Source organism: Ruditapes philippinarum, unplaced genomic scaffold (genome assembly GCF_026571515.1).
Source record: "Ruditapes philippinarum isolate M1 unplaced genomic scaffold, ASM2657151v2 ctg5474_1_1_1_1, whole genome shotgun sequence".
Lineage (NCBI taxonomy): Eukaryota > Metazoa > Mollusca > Bivalvia > Venerida > Veneridae > Ruditapes > Ruditapes philippinarum.
In genome coordinates, this window is record NW_026852808.1 from 107,067 (window position 1) to 128,435 (window position 21,369).

At 30.7% G+C, this 21,369-nt stretch overlaps 2 protein-coding genes across 3 annotated transcripts; both read left to right on the forward strand.

The window, feature by feature from the left end:
• The first annotated feature begins 3,192 nt into the window (after positions 1-3,192).
• Positions 3,193-14,493, forward strand: LOC132724971 (titin-like). Of its 2 annotated transcripts, XM_060709970.1 has the most exons (9): positions 3,193-3,975; positions 5,245-5,580; positions 6,135-6,470; positions 6,839-7,126; positions 7,640-7,930; positions 8,219-8,524; positions 9,142-9,259; positions 9,740-9,780; positions 10,170-14,493. In XM_060709970.1, the coding sequence occupies exons 1-8, from the start codon at positions 3,939-3,941 to the stop codon at positions 9,756-9,758; spliced, it is 1,731 nt and encodes a 576-aa protein (XP_060565953.1). In that variant the 5' UTR covers positions 3,193-3,938; the 3' UTR covers positions 9,759-9,780; positions 10,170-14,493. The 2 variants fall into 2 exon arrangements, with proteins under 2 accessions (XP_060565953.1, XP_060565944.1); XM_060709961.1 differs by having other exon boundaries at positions 9,740-14,493.
• Positions 14,494-16,211: 1,718 nt separating this feature from the next.
• On the forward strand, positions 16,212-20,892 carry LOC132724937 (peroxidasin-like). Its single transcript, XM_060709925.1, has 6 exons — positions 16,212-16,497; positions 16,830-17,123; positions 17,437-17,739; positions 18,320-18,437; positions 18,900-18,940; positions 19,341-20,892. Exons 1-6 carry the CDS (start codon positions 16,482-16,484, stop codon positions 19,538-19,540), a joined length of 972 nt encoding a protein of 323 aa, XP_060565908.1. The 5' UTR covers positions 16,212-16,481; the 3' UTR covers positions 19,541-20,892.
• The last annotated feature ends 477 nt before the right edge of the window (positions 20,893-21,369 follow it).

Genomic DNA, 21,369 nt, shown 5'->3' on the forward strand with positions numbered 1-21,369 from the left:
AGAAAACAGTCCGTGCTTTCCCTTTCAAGCTAGTGTACGAATAGCTACATGAAGAATATGGTCTGGATACATTCTACCTCTTAACAAACAATGCAAGTCATATTTCCAGACCTCGAACTCACAATCACCAGGCCTACTTTCACCTGAAAATTGGGGTAGTTTTGGAATACGAGAGTGACTAACAGACAAAGAAGTATATAAGTACGAAGGTGGATACAAAGTACAAAGTATGCTCCTGAATGTCTATTGTTGTACTCTCTAATTGGTGTATGAGTAGCATCCCTTGTAAAAACCGGATGAAGGAGGAACAGGAGTGCTAGTAGTGACAGGGTTAACAGTACTAGAAGTAATAGGTTTAACAGCATATCTACCAGAACGTTCAATCTGTTCAATATAACACTCTAACTCATCTTCCCTAATGTGTGTAAGAGTATGTGTAGAATCCATCTCTGCTGACACATTAACTAAACAGCAAACAAATTACTTCAAACTATTAACAAAATCAAGTAGATCAAAAGACATATGTACTATGAGTACTCTTTTTTGATCACAGAGTCATATCAGATATAGATTTATGTAATTTCTACACTCAAAATTGACATATTACAATTGTGTTCCTTACACTGCACTGTATAAAATGTAAATGTATGCAACTTATCAAAATACACTCAACTTTAGTTAACTAAAATGTACTTCAATATGGCAAACTTCTGAATTAATTCTATCTATTCTTCGAAATATTTCCAAATTTTTTAAATATGTCACTAATTGCACACCATACTTTTATTTAAAAGAGACACATTTAAGATCAATAGTAAATGTTTCAATTAATTCAAGTACACCTTACACTTTCTTATCTTATGAAGTACACTGTACAATATCTTTCATCAATTGCCACTCAGCACCCTTGGAATAAATTGTTTGTATATATAGTTACTAAAGTACTTCACCACAGGGATGTTACTTTTAAGATACTAATATCTGAACGTGATGTCAGATTTTGAATAAAACAAACAACAAAATTTTATTTCTCTAAAATATACAGCAACAGTCAATTTTTTTTATAAATTTTAAAGTGCTAAATAAAGTTTACTTTTCTCCAATACACTAACAGCATAAAGTTACAGCAGTGCATATATCAAAAGTGTATATATTTATTGACCTGCAAACAAATATATAGAAAGTCACATCCTTCAATACATAAAGATTTCACTTGAGTCACATTCAATATAACAAAAGAGAAAATCAACAGTCTGTCTTGATCTCAAGAGAAACAATATAGTTCCTTTACCATCAAAGGCACTCTTACTAAATGTACTCACAACATGATCAGTTGAAGACTACACTTTAAACTACCATTACTTACCAGTACCACTGACAAACTATACACGTTCAAGGTTTCTAATAAATATCTGTTCCAAGCTGGCTTCCAAACATATCACCATAATATAAACATAAATATATATGCTATATTATCCAAATAGAGACTGGTACATCAAGGAAGGGCATATTGGAAATTGGAGAGGTTTTTATGTAAGGAAAATCTATAATATTAAGGGCTTATGATGGGAAATGTTAGTAAGATTCTCACCCATCACCGGAAAAGTAATGTTACAGAAAACATGCTAAGATCCTTCTGCCAAGATGAACAACCTTTCAACTGTGATTCTTCAAGATGACCAGTAAAACAATACAACAACCAGTTCTATGACAAATCTGAAAATTAAATAAAATATTGAGAGTCACAAAAATAGAAAAATAGCATGACATGTACAATCAATAAATTCTATTTAGATTAAAAGTTATATTTTATATTAATAGCACTGAAATTCACTGAAGCCGAGTTAAACAGTTCCAAATCCTAAAATGTATCCCTCTTCTATGAATAATTAGACGTTTTAATAGAAAATGTCATCCGTGTTGTCGATCGCGAAATATGATATCAATTTGAAAACGAAAGTAGAAATTGATTCAGTTGCTAGTTAATAATTTACTAGAAAACAATTGTGCACACAAATATCTGGTTTAATTCATTTCAGAATATCACAAAAAATCACTGCCAATGGTTAACTGACGTTGAAATAAGATAAAATTTATACATTCCACCATTGTTTAACAAGTAGTAAATGTACATAAACAAAATGGCTGACTGAACACAGCTCAACACAGTCCCAGGAACTATCGACCCATAACTCCAGCGTTGTGGCAGCCCAATCCCCCGTTGGGGGCCAATTGTCGCAGTCCAAAAGATAAGGATGTCTAATGGATGATGTGGGTTTAGATACTTGGGACCTGGACAAAGGGTCTGTAAATACACAAGTAATTTTTCAGTTAATTTATTAAACATCAAGAATCAAGGCTCTCGCCATAAAATCTTTCAAAATAGTGCGCATGCGTAGTGTAGATAATCAATGAAGTAGAAAGTTAGGTAGAGAGGCCCGTAATGGTGGTTACTTAAGAAATAACATCGACCTGAGAGGTATTTATTTATGTCGTTTTGATGCGAAAAAAGTTAATCACTCAGGCCTACGGCCTTCGTGGTCAATTCCTACGCATCAAAACTCCAAACCGGTGTTAAATAGCCGATATACACCTCTCAGGACGATGTTATTTCGATTTTAACACGATAGAATAAGGAAGATCACTAATGTTATTTTTTCAAGCGGAAATAACTTCCGGTGCCGATTTTCGTATAACGCTGTTCGATTTTCGCACCCTACTCTTGCGAAGATATATAAATTATTAAACAAAAAAAATAATAAGAAAAAACGTTATTTTATCAAGTTTTCAACAATAAAAACTTACGTCGTATTGTGTTTACATCAGTGCCCCATTAATCATTCTTGTATGTATAAAATAACATCAGCTTGTTTATGAATGAGTTGTTTACTTAGGATGACGTTATTACGCTGCTTACGGATTGGCGCCGTTTTGTCAAAAAAATTTATTAACTGATATGAATCAAATATGTGGCGTTAGTGTATGTGACATATTATTTCGGTATTGTATGAAAAGAAAACATTATAAGAACTGAAAATATAAACAAAAATGCTTTTTATTGTTGCTTTAAAAGGCTTTGTAAACTATATAATCGAGGGTTAAAACATAACAGCCGCATATACAAGTAGTCCCTAACCAGTGTTTATTAGTAGTTTAACACCATTTTTTTTTCTTTCTTTGTCTATAGTGAAAAAATCACTTGGAGTGTTATAATATATGATTTATATGGGGATGAATGTAATTTATGATGAAAATTAAAGCTATAGGACATTTAATAGGACAAACAATAACACATATAAACATGTACTTATATGAACCTGTCACACATGTATTTTCATCTATGTTAATCATTTCATGCATTAATAAGAAATTTAGAACCTCAATTTTACTTCCTTGAAACTTTATTAACTTCCTTGATATTTGTTTAATACCGATTATTCTATTCATGATCAGGAAATTTAATGATATTTTACTTTACACCAATGTTGCGTCCGAGATGCTGATTTATTGTATTTGTATGTATCAATAGATAAACATTTGTCGCAGAGATGAACAATTACATTGAACTTTGATGTCTTCAATCACCTTTTATAAAAATATTTTATTTGAAATGATTGTGACGCAAGTAAGTAAATAACCATTTTGGGTGTATTTTTATGTATCAATGCTCTATTGGGTTTATTTATGTAACAAATTATTATCAAATTTTGTTTTATTATTAATGACTTTTTAAAATGACTTGCCAAGTTTTATCAACATATTGTTTAAATTCGTCGGTTTTGAAGATTCTTATATCAAAACAACTATTTAACATGATTATTACCATGATGACGTTTAATGTATTCTTTTGCATAATTTTTGTTATATAAAGTTTACAATTATGTTCAGATGCGTACGTTTTCTTACTACTTTGACAATGGCAGGTCGTACAAAACATAATGTGGCGAGCACTGTTACTTGTTTTGGGAGCTAACTGTAAGTTTTGTTAATTTGCATTTAAACCAGCATGCCTCCACATCCATGCCAGTATTCATAAAAAAATAAATAAAATCTTTTTAAAAGTAAAATCGTGTGAAGGGAACAAAGAAAGTAATTTACTTATTGCAAACGTCAATTACGATTCACGAAAATTACCAAAACGAGGAAAAATGTGCAAAAAAAGCAATTATTGCGTTAGTCATGCATTAGAAATATGGTAATAAATACTGCAAAATCAGCCATTAATTGCTTATAAAATGTAAACTTTAATTTGATCTTGAGCCCTTTTACTTTTCCATAAGCTTAGTACATTTTTCTCAAGTTTGATTGTCTTAAAATACTCTTATTTTGGCTCATCTGAATGCATGCAGCTTTAAGACCTATTGAAACATGTGAATGTTACTCTTTCGAAAGACATTATCAAGTTTAAATGAAGAATTAAGGTCGAAAATAATATAAACAATTATAATGATTACGCGTCAAATTTTAAATAGTTAATACATTTAATATCTCTTTTGCAGGCCTTTTGTCATACAGTTCTACCGACAATAAGAAGCCCTGCATATTTGTAGCTTTTATAAGTAAATTACTTATTTAACATAATATAATTATAAGAAGATTAAAATGTTGATTTATCAAACGCCATTAGACCCATCGAAGTGTAAATGCCGAGTACAAAGTTAAAATTAAAAATAATTTGATAAATTCTACTACGCAAAAATAATTAATAACCAACATGACTCTTGAAAAATCTAAAAATATTTTTGAAAATGTATTTGTAACATGGATGTCGTTTGCAAGTTTTTGCTATTTCCTGCTATCTTTAACAATGTAATCCTATTACATGGCATTAAAAAAGGCCGTTGTTTTAATAAAAAAAATGATTTAATGATCTAAAGTCAGGGACAATTTCCAGAATTGATTTTAGAAAACGGTTAAATAACATTATATAAATTATTATTTTCGTCTTTTCTACTCTCAAAGTTTGCACGTATTAATTATGATTAAATAAGTAATGACAGACATATTGTACATTACTATTTAAATACGTTAACATAGAATAGTTTCAAAAATTTGCTGAATCAGATTGTTCAATTTCTGTTAACAAATTGGTTATGTCTTCTGACATTTTTTTATTTTGATAAATTGCCTTCCTTTTAATGAAACATTGTATATATGATCCGGAAATGATTTTAGCCATAAAGTGCAGTTACACTTAATATATTTGTAAGAATATACAGAAAATATTTTTAATCTATGTTACAGGTATTGTATCAGAAAACCCAATTATTTTGCCAGCTTTCAATGATGTATTAGTAAACAGCAGTTTGGAATTGGCATGTTATACTAACAAGAACGTAAAAAGTACACAATGGGGAAGTTTAAATCACCTGGACACATTTTCGCACCTGTATTTTTCGGACAATGGAAGCTGTATAACAGATGGGTTCCTAGGTGACAATCAATATTTTGAAACGAGTTGCTATAGTAACGGCACCTTCAAAATAAACATAAAACGTGTGAATTTAAGTAACCATGGTCAAGAATGGTATTGTTACGCCGATAATAGAAAGAGTAATATTTCTTATATTACTGTTCGAGGTAAGAATGTATGATTTTAGTATATTGTATTGCAGTTTAAAAGTTATGACGGTCTAGATAAATGAATATTCATTGTCAGGCTAATATCAATAAAGGTCATTTTATTAACTGTGTGATAAATTTCTCTAATTAAAATATGCATTATGAATAAAAAGTTAATATAAATTTGTAGGCAATGACTAAAAAAGTTGGTTATTTTTACTTGCAAAATACCAATTTCGACTAAAATGAAAACAGAATTATTGCAGACTCGGTTTGTTTGAGTCTGTAAATAAGGGATTTTGAAAAAAATGCAACACCCGTCACAACCCCTAACACCGGCTTGAGCAGGTTCTCAATTTTCAACACTTAAAAGTGCTGGAATCCGAAACCCCGAAGGACAAGAAAAATAAAACAACACTGCAATGAAGTATGAGGCAACATTTCACAGCTGTAAAGCCAGGAAACATACACATTTGAAATACGCCTAAAAGATTCATGATCAATCTATTTTTAGAAGGTTTCTAATGTTTGAATTGACAATTTCATAGTTCATTGTATATATATGTTTGCAGTTCCTGCCACGGAAGTTATCTTTGACTTTCATTCAAATAATAGCATTTACATCAATGAAAATAAAATCCAAACTGTTAGTTGCAAAACCTCAGCGTGTTTACCAAAACCATTAGTTAAATGGTACTTACGGAATCCCATCAACAATATAACCTACGATATAACAAACCAATCGACAGAATTATATATTCCAAAAGAAAACTGGCTGACAATAGCTGAAAGTATTCTTCGGATTCTTCCTAACAGAACACAAGACCGCTGGCATCTATATTGCGCAGTATGGACACAGCCGAAAGAAGCAGACAAGTCAAGCAAGGAATTTGTACTGAACGTAGCATGTACGTTTTTGTACTATATCCTTCGGTTACATTTATTTTCCTTTTGTTCATACCAAAATAAGTTTATTATTGTTTTTGTCTAAAATGAAAGATTTTAAGCTTTTTAATCATCTGTAAATGTACTTACTGAATTCAGATAGATTCGTAGGCATGCAAATTTATAGATTTCTCAAAAAGGACATTTTTGTTGGTTCTCAAGTTCGAAAACTGTCTGCCTTAGCAAAAAGTAAAATGCAAATATTGTAATAAAAATAATTGTACACCGGAGGAAGTGATCTTAAATTCTTGGTTTGGCCTATTAATGAAGCGACAAAGACAAGTATGCCACAAAAATAATGTTTTTACGCTATTGCGTTTTGTCATTTAAGATCCGCCTGATGGTCCCCCAATAATAGCTAGCTACAGCAACGGCTCTACAATACAGGTTGCCGAGTCAGGAGCGCTTAAATTGAACTGTTCTGTTACTGGTGGAAAACCATTAGCAACCTTAAGAATGACATGTTTAAATAGTAATTCAACACCAACTGTTACCAAAGAAACGGCGGTGACAGTGTACATTACCCGGCAAGAGAGTCGCAATCACAGTCAATGCATATGCGAGTCTGATCATATCATTAGTGGTAAACAAACATCGTATGTTACGTTTGATGTGCTGTGTGAGTTGAATTTCATTTAAATACTTTGACTTTTAAATGTGTCAATAACTGTTACTGAATATTCATTTTTCTATCCACAATTTGATTAATTCTTCAACTACCTGTTAAGAGAAAATATTTAATTGCATTGGTGCATGTTTGAAAATATGTTATTGCTAGAATAATTTTCATGTACATGGTACACTGCTTATCGGTAGATTCATTAAGATAACTGTGAACACTGCAGAAAGCCTACCGATTTAGTTGAGCTAAGGTATACATCAGATATGGTATCGAGGGCCTTGGAGGATTTGGACCCGCAACGGAAATAGAACAACGACTTCAAGTATTAAAGTGTTGTAAGTTACAAGATACAGATGCACCTATTAGTTATATCTCCATGTCACGTTCTAAATGCTATGTAAGAAAATTATATTATATTTGGAAGGAATTGTTCCAAATACATCGCTTTTAAGACATATCTAACTCAACAATAAAATAATCGCTTAACTAAATATATGACACTTCTTTCAGTTCAACCGCGTGAAGTTCGTTTCAACTTTGGAACGGAGGCAGGAGGAAAGTTGACTGTAAGCCAAAATGAAGAGGTGACTTTTCAATGCTTCGCGGAGTCTAATCCTCATCCAGACATTGCAATTGGAAATCAAAGAGATAAAGAAATCATAATGATGAAAAATACAAATTCTGTTCAACACATTATTCATAGTGTATCTTGTGCTGATGCAGGAGAGTATGTATGCTCTGCTAGAAATATGTTAACAAATGGAGAAGGAGCACAATCAAAACTCGTCCTGATCGTGAGATGTAAGTTTTACCATTCCTCTCCTGTCTGCTATTCATTTTTTTCTGTCAATTCATTTATTATATAATAATCTATAGAAAGCGTTGATCTGAAATAGGACCTAACATAAAAAATTATAGCTTTGAAAACATTATCGATAACCGTTGAGTAACATTGTACTTACTAGTATTAATTAATTTATTGATCATATTTACTTCACATTAAAGAAGCATTGAACGGCAAGTTATGTTTACTAGAGGAATTTATGAGTTTTAGATAAAAATTATCTATATTGTTGATTATATTTAAAGGTCCTCCATGTCCGTCACCTGATACATTAAAAGAGACAAATATAACTGCTCTGCTGCATTGTGACGTCACGTTGAAATTTTTCGCTCAAGACTTTTTTGACGAGCAAAACAAAACAGAATTCGCATGGTATAAACAGATCTCGAACGTGTCATTACAAAATGACAAGAAGTATATTATATCATCTAATGGGTTACAGTCTAACTTGATCATCAGAAACATTACTTACTCAGATTATGGACAGTACCGTGTTTCTGTCAGGAATTCATATGGAAATTGTTCACACTATTATGAATTACTGGAAAATGGTAAAAGCTAGTTAATGTTAAAATTCTACAAACATAAATGTTTATTTCATAAGTAAACTTTTATGATAACTGACCCAAAGAATAAAAAGTTTCAAGGCCATTAAGCACACCAATGCTATGATTTTCATTTATCAAAAGTCCTTATCCGATGTTAATTTAAAGTTTCTGTAACGGTACTTTTTTGGCATATGGGTGAATTATCATTTGTTTTGGGCGACTGGCCATTAGTAATGTTATATTGATTAAGTAGTTTGTAATGACGATGAAGTAGCACCATCCTTCCGTTCCTTTTATTATTCATATCTGCTTTTCCCTTTTCCGCGTGATCTAGCATTTTACGTGTTCTCAATTCATTACAAAAATATTATCAAACATATATTTGCATTTTTTACAGACTTAATTTTTATACTTACTTAACTCCAAAATATGTATATAACTTAAACTAGTATTTACTTTTAAATTTAAATATTATCATTTATTGACGGGTTTATTATTATAGGTAATAACATTATTGCTCTTCATGAATGTTATAGTAAATGATAATTTACCAATATGAAATGGAAAATAACATGATTGTTTGTAACTAATGAAATTTTATATTTCTTTATTAAATACAGCTCCTCAGCAGTCAACTGAGCCTTTTACAGCCTCGACACTATTTAGGGTCGCAGTTGGTATATCTAGTTTCACACTTTTAGTGATTATAATGGAATTATTCTTTTGGATAAATATCAGGTAATGAAAATGTCACCAAAGACAAACAAAAACACAAAAACAAACAAACAAACAAAAACACACAAAAAAACCCAGAAAGCAAACAAACAAGCATTAACAACAACAACAACAACAGATAAAAAACAACAAATATTCTAACAACAACAACAAAAAGCCCCCCTGAAAAAGTAAACAGCAATAAATAAAAAATAAAACACACACACACCCATACAATGACACAAAAAAGAACCAAACCCCAAATTAATATAAAAATAAGTCATTGTTTCATGACTTGGTACGCAAAAAGTAATACAATTGCGTATTTTAACCACAGTCAGTCTATTTTACCTCGTTCGAAATGTTAATAACATTACAAGCTTATCAAATATTTATTCTCTTTTATATAAAGAAATGCAATAAGTATTTATAGAACATGCGGATAAAGTATATCTGCAGCTATTTAACTGCTGTTTCTTTATCACTACTTATCTTTCATTTCAGACGTAAGCAGACTTCGTAGACAAAAGACAGAAAGACAGCTGGTATGCAGTTTAATCTGCTATTCTATTATTAGACACAATGAAACAAAATAATATAAACATTAAGAAATATTATAAAAAGCTAGCTTAGTAATGATAAAAAGTTAATAAAATAAGAACGATACTTTTGCCATTAACAGAATATCCTATCTTAAATAAACATGCTAAAGCCTTTTAAGCATGCCCTGACATGATCACTCTATCAGAGTTTAATCTTACATTTAAGCTTTATCAAGTGTATAGTAAGGAAAAGTAAGTGTTATTATTCAAAATGTATTCACGTTTGATTACTTTACAAGTCATAGCGGGACGTGATATTTGAATGCTGCAGTACAGTGAATCTATTAAGATTTCAATGCTTTTTCAATTGTTCTTAAACTGTTTTGTTCTAGAGGTTATCACTGAATATCAGGCTACTACTGGGAATAATGACAATGATGCAGAAAATGTTTATGAACAAATTGATAAGCAATGTACTGCAAGAGGGGCATACATTGAGATGCAAGGAATCAAAACGGATAAGGATACAATCTGTGAATATATAGATATGACAATACAAAACATATCCTATAACAAAAATATGGATACTAACCAATTCGTTTTGTACAAAATTTAGTTGATTTGTTTCACGTTTAGTTCATATTTATATATTTTCACATAAACATTTAAATCTGTAAATTTTCACAAAGCATATGGTACCTGTTGTACATAATATTTTAAGATAATTCCAACTAATGATATGTTCAGGTTATACAGTTAACTAAAACCCTCCTGTTTGCATTCTCTTATGAACTATTGTTTATTTTGAACTGTAAATAACTTAATTATAAGGTTGAATATAGCTTATCGTTATAATTATTTTTATTAGTGGATTTTAATTCATGGTTTACGTAGACAATAAACACTTTTCTACTGGTCGCTTATAACTTTAGCGGTAAACATTTTTGTCTATTTCACCTCTAAAGTTTTAGTTTATTCTGTATTTGGTTGGCAAGTAGTTCACATGTTAAGATTCTATTTTGACCTCCTATCCCTCCCTATTTTGTGTGTTATAAGTAATCTAATTGTACAATAATGTATTCATAAAGGTTATTTTACCTCAATGTTTGAATATTTGCTTGATGATGAATATTACTACTGTAATGTTTTTTGTGCTAGTATATGGATAGACAAAACTATTTTGATTCTGTTTGTTGATGATATAAATTGTCATATTTGTATTTGATAAAAGAATGTGTTTATAATATGAATATGATGTATGTAATCTCAAATTTACCTAAATTATATTCTATCAAGATCTAAATTTCTATTGTCTTCTCATTCAAATGAAAACGCATAATTCACATTTGTGAATCACATGGACCCTCTTGGATAACAATTCAGAAAAATACAAAAGAATGACATAGCTTACTAGTCATTATTCTATTCTTTCCCAGTTTCCAAAATGTCTCTCCAAATGCATTTTCTTCTCTATCAATATTTGACAATATATGCTATTTTACCAAGTATATCTAATAACGCAGACATGTGCGAGTTCGACTTTCGGAAGATGCAGGTTACAGTTGTTGTGATTGATCATTGAATCATTTTTACGCTCTTTTGCGCTGAACCTCTGCTCTGGCATGTTAGGAAGTTATCAGTTCTTTGCAAAAGTGAAAGCTACTTGTACAGGTAATGCCCAAGAACGATGCCGTGGCATAACTGTGCTACAATCTACAAACATCACCAAACAGTACAGCATCAATCTATCATCACTGGCACCTGTAATACGGTGTGTAATACAAGGGATGAAATCTTGAATAATACCATTCTATAGGAAATAGAACACCAGCATAAACTTCATATTGCAATGACATGAAATTAATTTTAAATTGTAAATAAAAAAATCAAATAATTGAAGACTCAGATATAAGTCTTGTTATTTTCTTTGACGTTTTTTACAAAAGTATTGTCAACAACTTTAATGTATCGGTACATTCAAAAAGAGTGTGGCACCCTTTTATAATTAGAGTAGTTTTTATACTTTATCCTACACATTTTTTATTAATATTTATTGGTCAATCTTCATCATATTAGCGAATCTCTTGATATATATGTAAATCTCATTCGGCCCAACTTGACAGCGAAAAAATGAGCGCATAAAGTCACCATAATTATAATACATTAAATTTATTATAATATATAGTAAATCTGGATTGTTAGCTTGATATAGATTGAGGTATGTTGTCCGCAATTCATCTGCACCTAGACCACAGCGCCAAATTTATTGAAATTTGTCTGATGACATTGAAATGAGGTCGTTTAATTGGATTTTGTCTGTATTTTGGTTCAAAAGATAAATGATTTGACATTTGCTCTTCAAAATCACAAGGTTTTAAGCAAATATGTGTATTGTGTGTAAATCAGATCTTCAAATTATATTTCTGCTTGACTTTATTAATAAAATGTAGGTGAAAACTTTAGTTGCGTTTAAAAATGGAACGTTGAAGAGTGCCTAAAATGGCGAAATTAAAAGTGGTGAAGGCTTTGTTTGATCTAGTCAGGTTATGGACTTTTGCTCCCTAGCACCGCTTTAAGCAGAATTACTATTTTAACATGTAAATAGTGAAATTATGAATTAAGAAACATCCACGTATGTAGGAAGAGCTTAATCTAATGTTGTGACAATATTTCGCCCAACCGATTTGAATTTTGATATAGAATTATTATTTGTATAATATGTTTATATTTATGGCAAAAAAATATGTTCAAACTAAAAAAGTCCAGGTTTGTTTTCATGCAGCAGTTCTCGCTGTTGAAATACTTGTATATACATTGCTTTTGTGTTTGTTTGTTTTCTTATATACAAAAATTACCAAACATGAAACGATTATTTCAAAACAGTTAAATAAATGTTACTGAAATGAGATGTTCTGCTTCCAAGTTTCTATAATTTCTATATTGGACCAGTAAGCAACTAATGGCCAGAACAAGGAGAGCAGGACAGCTATGATCTCTGTATGCCCCATTAGTTAAAACATTTTGTTTTCAAATTTGCTGCCTTTTATAACAAGGTAAAATACTGTTTGACTGAACAGTTAAAGTTATAAAAATAATCGTCTTAAGGCCTCAACAGACGGTAGAATTTAGATCAAAGAAATATCAAAGAAAGATAATATGTACAATTTCCATAACAATACAGCACATGTACGTGCATTCAGACCGTTATCCTATATTTTATGAATCTCCACAAAGATCCCTTGCAGAATTTAGACAAAATTATAACTGGAATATCTGTAATTGTTTTAATTGTTGGTATTGACCAATTAAGGATATTTTTGAAGAGGTAGAAAATTGATTTGGCTTACGATATCAAGGAAGGAGCATTTACAAAAATTATCATGTACTACTGAATTATAATGAAATAACAAAGTCTGTTCAGGTCTTACGGTGTGAAGAATTGTTTTTATATTAATTTGAAAAAAATCACAGCAAGGAATTGCCCCCATTTTAATTTAAAACTTCTTAGTCTGTGTATTTGGGATTCGAACATCCAACCAATCCGGCTACTCAACTCTTTTTCCAACAGTCTCTTTTCTACACCTTCAGATTTTATTTACAATTTATCCCTAATAGTTTGAAGTTCCATTCATTAAACGTACAGGTAATAATATAATTTGGTAGTCTTTTACATGTCATCGTTCGTGGTATGTATAACAGGAATTTCATTATGACATAACATTACATGTTCAATCCTGTGAATCAAGTAATTCAAGAAATAGTGGCTATCAGACATTGCAGTTTGCTTGTATGTAGTATGTTTGTTTTGTACTACCGTCTGTTGAGGCCTTAACGGGTTTACTTGAGTACGCTATGTTATAAATATCTGAGCACTTGTTCATTCTTTAATATACAAATATGTACTGTATTCATATAAGTAAATCATTTCAAACATTAATGAGAACATCGGAAGACCAATTTAACTTCCTTGAAACAACTTCCTTGACATTTGTAACACAACTATTGTCCTATTAATAATTAGGAAATTAAATAAATTTTGAACTTTACAGATAATGTTGCGTACGTGACTCTGATTGATTGTATTTGTATGTATCAATAGATCAATATTTGTCGCAGAGATGAACAATAATAGTAAATCGTGCTGTCTTTAATCACGTTATTTAAAATATTTTGAAGGAATCGATTGTGACACAAGTGAGTAAATAAATATTTGTAGTATATTCGTATGTATCATTGTCCGGTTTTGTTTATGAACGTAACAAATTACTATTAAAGTTCTGTTTTATAATAAAAGACTTTCGTAAAAGACTTTCCGAGTTTTATCTACATATTGTTTTAAATTAGTCTGTTTTGCAGCTACTTATATTATTAAACCATTATTGTGAAATATATAATACCATGGTGACGTATTATTGTCGTTATATATTAAGATTCATACATTTTCTTACTGTTTTGACAATGCCAGGTTGTATATTATGATGTTGCGAGCATTATTACTTGTTTTGGCCACTAACTGTAATTTATTTACTTTTAAGACTTGTGACATTACACTTACGAAAGACATTATTGAATTAGATCGTAAAAGTTTGAAACAAAACTTATGATAACAATTTGAATTTTAGATAGTTATTACATTATTTTATTATCTCTTTGTTGCATGCCTTTTTAGAAATAAATTAAATTACATTTTTATAAATAATTGTTCTTTGTTCTTTCATAGTTTGCATGTGGTAATAATAATTAACTACATAATTACCTAAAGAACATTACTATTATTCAATTTCCGTTGACGAAGTGGCAAATTTCTCTTGATCATTTTTATCTGGATGTATTACTTAGTATATATTGAAACATTTTATCAATGTTACAGGTATAGTATCAGAAACCCCAATTATTTCGCCAGCTTTTAATAATGTATTGGTGAACAGCAGTTTGGAATTGGCATGTTATACTAATATAAACGTAACAGTTACAGAATGGGGAATTTTAAATCACCTGGACACATTTTCTCACCTGTATCTTATATCTGTATCTGTATCGGACAATGGAGGCTGTATAACAGATGGGTTCCTAGGTGACAATCGATATTTTGAAACGAGTTGCTTTAGTAACAGCACCTTCAAAATAAACATAAAACGTGTGAATTTGAGTAACCATGGTCAGGAATGGTATTGTTATGACGATAAAGGAAAAAGTGCTACTGCTAATATTACTGTTCGAGGTAAGAATGTATCATTTTAATATATCTACCGCAGTTTACTAGTCAAGATTAATGTATAAAATTTCATTGAAATTCATTGTCAGGATAATATCAATAAAAGTCATTTTATTAACTATCTAATAATAATGACTAAAAGTTGGTTTTGTTTACTTGCAAAATACCAATTTCGACTAAAAATGAAAACAGAATTATTGCAGACTCGGTTTGTTTGAGTCTGTTAATGAGGGATATTGAAAAAAATGCAACACCCCTCACAACCACGAACACCGGCTTGAGCGGTACTCAATATTCAACACTTTAAAAGTGCTGGAATCCAAAAGCCCGAAGGACAAGAAAAATAAAACAACACTGCATTGAAGTATGAGGCAACATTTCAAAGCTGTAAAGCCAGGAAACATACACATTTGAAATACAGTTAAAAGATTCAGGATCGATCTATTTAAAAAAAAATCTAATGTTTGAATTGACAATTTCATTGAACATTGTATATATATTTGCAATTCCTGCCACGGAAGCTATCTTTGACTTTCATTCAAATAATAGTATTTACATAAATGAAAATCAAATTCAAACTGTTAGTTGCAAAACCTCGGCGTGTTTACCAAAACCATCAGTTAAATGGTACTTATGGAATCCCATCAACAATATAACTTACGATATAACAAACCATTCGGCAGAATCATATATTCCAAAAGAAAACTGGCTGACAGTAGCTGAGAGTATACTTCGGATTCTTCCGAACAGAACACTAGACCGCTGGTATTTATATTGCACAGTATGGACACAAGTGAAAGCAGCAGACATTTTCAGCGAAGAATTTGTACTGAACGTGGCATGTACGTATTTGTACTATATATTTCGAAAGTTACATTTATTTTCCTTTGTTCATACCAAAATAAGATTTATTATTTAAAGTCTAAAATGAAAGACTTTAAACTGTTCAAACATTTGTGAATGTACTTATTATGAATTCAGATAGTTTCGTAAGCATGCAATTTTATAGATTTGTCAAAAAGGACATTTTTGTTGCTTCTCAAGTTCGAAAACTGCCTGCCTTAGCAAAAAGTAAAATGCAAATATTGTAATAAAAATAATTGTACACCAGAGGATGTGTTCTTAAATTCTTGGTTTGGCCTATCGACGAAAACGACGCAAACAAGTGTGCCACGAAAAAAATGATTTTTGCTCAATTGCGTTTTTATCATTTAAGATCCGCCTTATGTTCCCCCAATGATAGCTAGCTACAGAACCGGCTCTACGATACAGGTTGTTGAGTCCGAATCTGTTGAATTGACCTGTTCTGTAACTGGTGGAAAACCATTAGCGACCTTAAGAATGTCCTGTTTCAACAGTAATTCAACACCAACTGTTACCAAAGAAACGACGGTGACCGTGTACATTGCACTACAAGTGAATAGCAATCATAGTCAATGCATATGCGAGTCTGATCATATCATTAGTGGTACACAAAAAAACATACGTCATGCTTGATGTGCTGTGTAATTGAAATTTCATTAAAATGTTTTGATTTTTAACTTTGTCAATAACCATAACTGATTATTCATGATCTGGTAAATCTTAATTTATTTTCTCAGATGCATGTTCGAAAATATTTTGCTGCTAAAGTAATGCTTATGTTAATATTAAGCTGCTTATTTGCACATTTATTAAGATACCGGTATGTGTAAACACAGCAATAATCCAACCGATTAAGTTGAACTCATCAGATGATATCGAAACGGAAATAGAACACGACTTCAAGTATTTAAGTGTCGTAAGTTACAAAATACAGATACTCTTATTAGTTATATCTATATGACATTTCTTTCAGTTCAACCGCGTGAGGTCCGCTTCAACTTCGGAACTGAGGCAGGAGAAAGGTTGATTGTAAACCAAAATGAAGAGGTGACTTTTCAATGTTTCGCTGAGTCTAATCCTCATCCAGACATTGTTATCAGGAATCAAAGAGATGAACAAATCATAATGATGAAATATGCCACTTATGATGTTCAACATACTATTCCTAAAGTATCTTGTGCTGATGCAGGGGAGTATGTATGCTCTGCTAGAAATATGTTAACAAATGGAGAAGGAGCACTATCAAGACTCATTCTCATTGTAAGATGTAAGTCTTAAAACTCCTATTCTGTCCGTTTTTCATCTTTTATTTGTAAATTTATCAATCTTTCGTGCATGTCATTTCATCTATAGAAACCGTTGATCTGGAATAAGATCTAACATAAAAGATAAAGCTTTGGAAAAGTTTATATCAATTCTCTTTAAGTAACATTGTACTAACTTGTATTAAAAAATTTACAGATCATACTTACTTCACATAAAAAATAATGAAGCACCAAGTTAAGTTTGCAAGAGACATGTATAAGTTTTAGATGACTCTTTGTGACTAAATATATTTACATCGTTGATCATGTTTATAGGTCGTCCACGTCCGTCAGCTGATACAGTAAAAGAAACAAAGATAACTGCTCTTCTGCATGTTGACGTCACGTTACAATTTTTAGCTCAAGACTTTTTTGACGAGAAAAACAAAACAGTATTCGCATGGTATAAACAGAAAGTGCCATTACAAAATGACGGCAATAAGTATATTATATCATCTTATGGGTTACAATCTAACTTGATAATCAGAAACATTACATACTCAGATTATGGACAGTACCAAGTTGTTGTCAGGAATTCATTTGGACATAATACCTACTATTATGAATTGCTGGAAAAAGGTAAAAACAATAAATGTTAAAAAAATAAAATTACGTGTCAATTAACATTTCTTGATAATCTACATTTCCCTAAAAGTAAAATATTTCAAAGTCACAAAGCGATGCTATGCTACAATTTTCATTTTTCAAATGTGTCTGTTTGTTGTTCTGTAACAGTTTCGTAAACGGTACTTAATTATGGACTATATTGGTTAGTTATCTCTTGTGTTGGACAACTTGTGATTAGTAATGTTCTATGTGATTTTGATATTTGTAAGGAATCAAAATACCACCTTGCTTACGTTTTTATATTCATCTCGGCTTTCCCCGCTTGATTTAGCAGTTAACATGTTTTAAATCCATTACTTCACATTATAAAGCATATGTTTGCCTTTTGAAAGATAATTAACTGACATACATACTAAACACCATAATATGTATATAACTTATACTAGTAATTACCTTTTAAAAATATTATTTATTGATTGGTAGCTTATTACAGGTGCAACTGTAGTGAATCATGATTTACAAATGTAAGATGGGAAATAACACGAAAGCGCTTTAAGTTAATGTAGTTATATATTTCTTTCCTAAAATACAGCTCCTCAACATTCAACCGAGCCTATAACAGCCTCGACACTATTTGGGGTCACAGTTGGTGTATCTAGTTTCACTTTTTTAGTGATTGTATTGGCATTCTTATTTTGGATATATACCAGGTAATGAAAATGTCACAAAAGGGACAACATAAATAAATAAATAAATAAAAAAAGACAACAAAAAAAAAGAAAACAAACAAACAACAACAACAAAAAAAAATCAAATGTACTTATAAAAAGTAACAACATCAACAGAAATCCACAAGAAAAATACAAAAAAGCATCCCTCGACAAAAAAACAACAACAAATAAAAACACACACAAACAAAAGATCCCAATCCCAATTTATATGAAAATAAACCACTGTTTCATATCTTGGTCCACATAAAATAATAAAATTGCGTATTTCAGCCATAGTCTATTTTACCTCGTTCGAAATGTTGGTAACATTACAAGTTTATCAGATAGTTTTTCTCTTTTAAATGAAAAAACATGCGATAATTATATAAAGAACATGTGGATAAAATATGTATGCAGCTATTCAACAGCTATTTCTATATCACTATTTATCTTTTATTTCAGACGTAAACGCACTTTGAAGATAACAAACAGAAAAACAGCTGGTATGCAGTTTTAACGCATGTTTTAATCAGTCACAATGAAACAGGAAAATATAAACGTTTAGAGACATCATATAAAGCTAGCTTAGTAATGATTAGAAGTTACTAAAATAAGAACAATACTAATTTACCAATAACCGGATATCCTCTTGTTAATAAACACGTTAAAGTCTTTTAAGCATGTCCTGACATTTTCACATCAGAGTTTTATCTCACAATAAATCTTTATCATTATACACCTACAAGTGTATAGTAAGGTTAAGTAAGTGGTATTATTCAAAATGTATTCACATTTGATTACTTTACAAGTTATAGCGGAACGTAATATTTGATTGCTACAGTAAAGTAAATATATTTAGATTTCAATCCTTTTTTAATTGTTCTTAAAAATGTTTTGTTCTAGAGGTTATCACAGAATATCAGGCTACTACTAGGCATAATGACAATGATGCAGAAAATTTGTATGAACAAATTGATGAGCAATGTACTGCAACAGGGGCATACATTGAGATGCAAGGAATCAAAACGGATAAGGATACAAACTGTGAATATATAGATATGACAATACAGACCCACAACCCGTCGGAAAAAAATTGTGAATAGTAGCCAAAGTCGTTTTGTACAAACCAAGTTAATTTGTTTCATGTTGAGTTCATATATCAAGTTTTCACATATTAATTCACATAACCTTTTACTTTTGTGAATTTTCACCAAACCTATTGTACCTGTTGTACCCAATATATTGAGATTCCCACGAATGCTCTGTCCAGATTATACAGTTGACTCAAACCGACGTTTTATTTCTCTTTTTAAATGTTCTTTATTTTGATGTACAAATAACTTAATTATAAGGTTGAATGAAATTGACCTTTATAAGTCTTTTTCATAAGTGGATTTTAATTCATGGTTTACGTAGGCAATAAACAATTTTCTAATGGTCGCTTATAACTTTAGCAGTAAACATTTTTATCTTTTTCACCTCCAAAGATTTAGCTTATTCTGTATTGTGTTGGCAAGATTCTAATTTGACCTCCTATTCCTCCCTATTTTGTGTGTTATTAGTATATCTAATTTACAATAATGTATTCATAAAGGTTATATACACCTCAATGTATAATATTTGCTTGATGATGAATATTACTACTGTAATGATTATTGTGCTAGTATATGGATAGAAAAAAATTTTTTTTGATTCTGTTTGTTGATGATACAAATTGTCATATTTGTATTTGAAAAACAGAATGTGTTTATAATATGAATATGATACATGTAATCTCAAGTTTACCTATATTATATTCTATCTATATATCAAGATCTAAATGATCTAAATTTCTCATGTCTTCTTATTCAAATTTATAATTCACATTTGTGAATCACATGGACCTCTTGGATAATTATTCAAAGATAAAAACAAAAGAATGTCATAGCTTAACTAGTCATTATTTTATTTTTCTCAGTTTCCGAAATGTCTCTCTAAATGTGTTATTTTCACTATCAATATTTGATAATGTATGCTATTTTACCTAGTATATCTTATAACGCAGGAATGTGTAAGGTTGACTTCCGGAAGATGCAGGTTCCCGTTGTTGTGATTGACCATTGAATCATTTCTACGGTCTTTCGCGTTGAACCCCTGATCTGGCATGTTAGGAAGTTATCAGATACTTGCAAAAGTAAAGACAACTAGTACATGTAATGCCCAGGAACGATGCCGTGGCATAACTGTGCTACAATCTACATACATCACCATCTAGTACAGCAGCAATATACAATGTATTATCACTGGCGCTTGTAGTACTGTGTGTAATACAAGCGGTGAAATCTTGAATAATACCATTCTATGGGAAATAGAACACCAGCATAAACTACATATTGACATGAAATTAGTTTTAAAATGTAAATAAAAAAATTAAATAATCGAAGTCTCAGATATAAGTCTTGTTATTTTCATTGACGTTTTTAACAAAAGTCTTGTCAACAACTTGAATGTATCTGTAACATTTAATTCTTAAAAAGAATGTGGCAGTATTATTATAATAAAAGTAGTTTTTATACTTTATCCTACACATTTTTCATTATCATTTATTGGTCAATCTTCATCATGTTAGCGAATCTCTTGATAAATATGTAAATATAATTCGGCCCAACTTGACTGCGAAAAAATGAGCGCATAAAATCATTATAATACATTAAATTTATCATATTATATAATAAATCCGGAGTGTTAGCTTAATATAGATTGAGGGATGTTGCCCACAATTAACATTTATCTGCACCTAGACCACAGCGCCGAATTTATTGAAATTTGTCTGATGAAACTGAAATGAGGTCGTTTAACCGGGTCTTGCCTGTATTTTGGTTCAAAAGATAAATAATTTGACATTTTCATTTACCTCTCCAAAATTACAAGTTTTAAACAAAAATGTGTATTG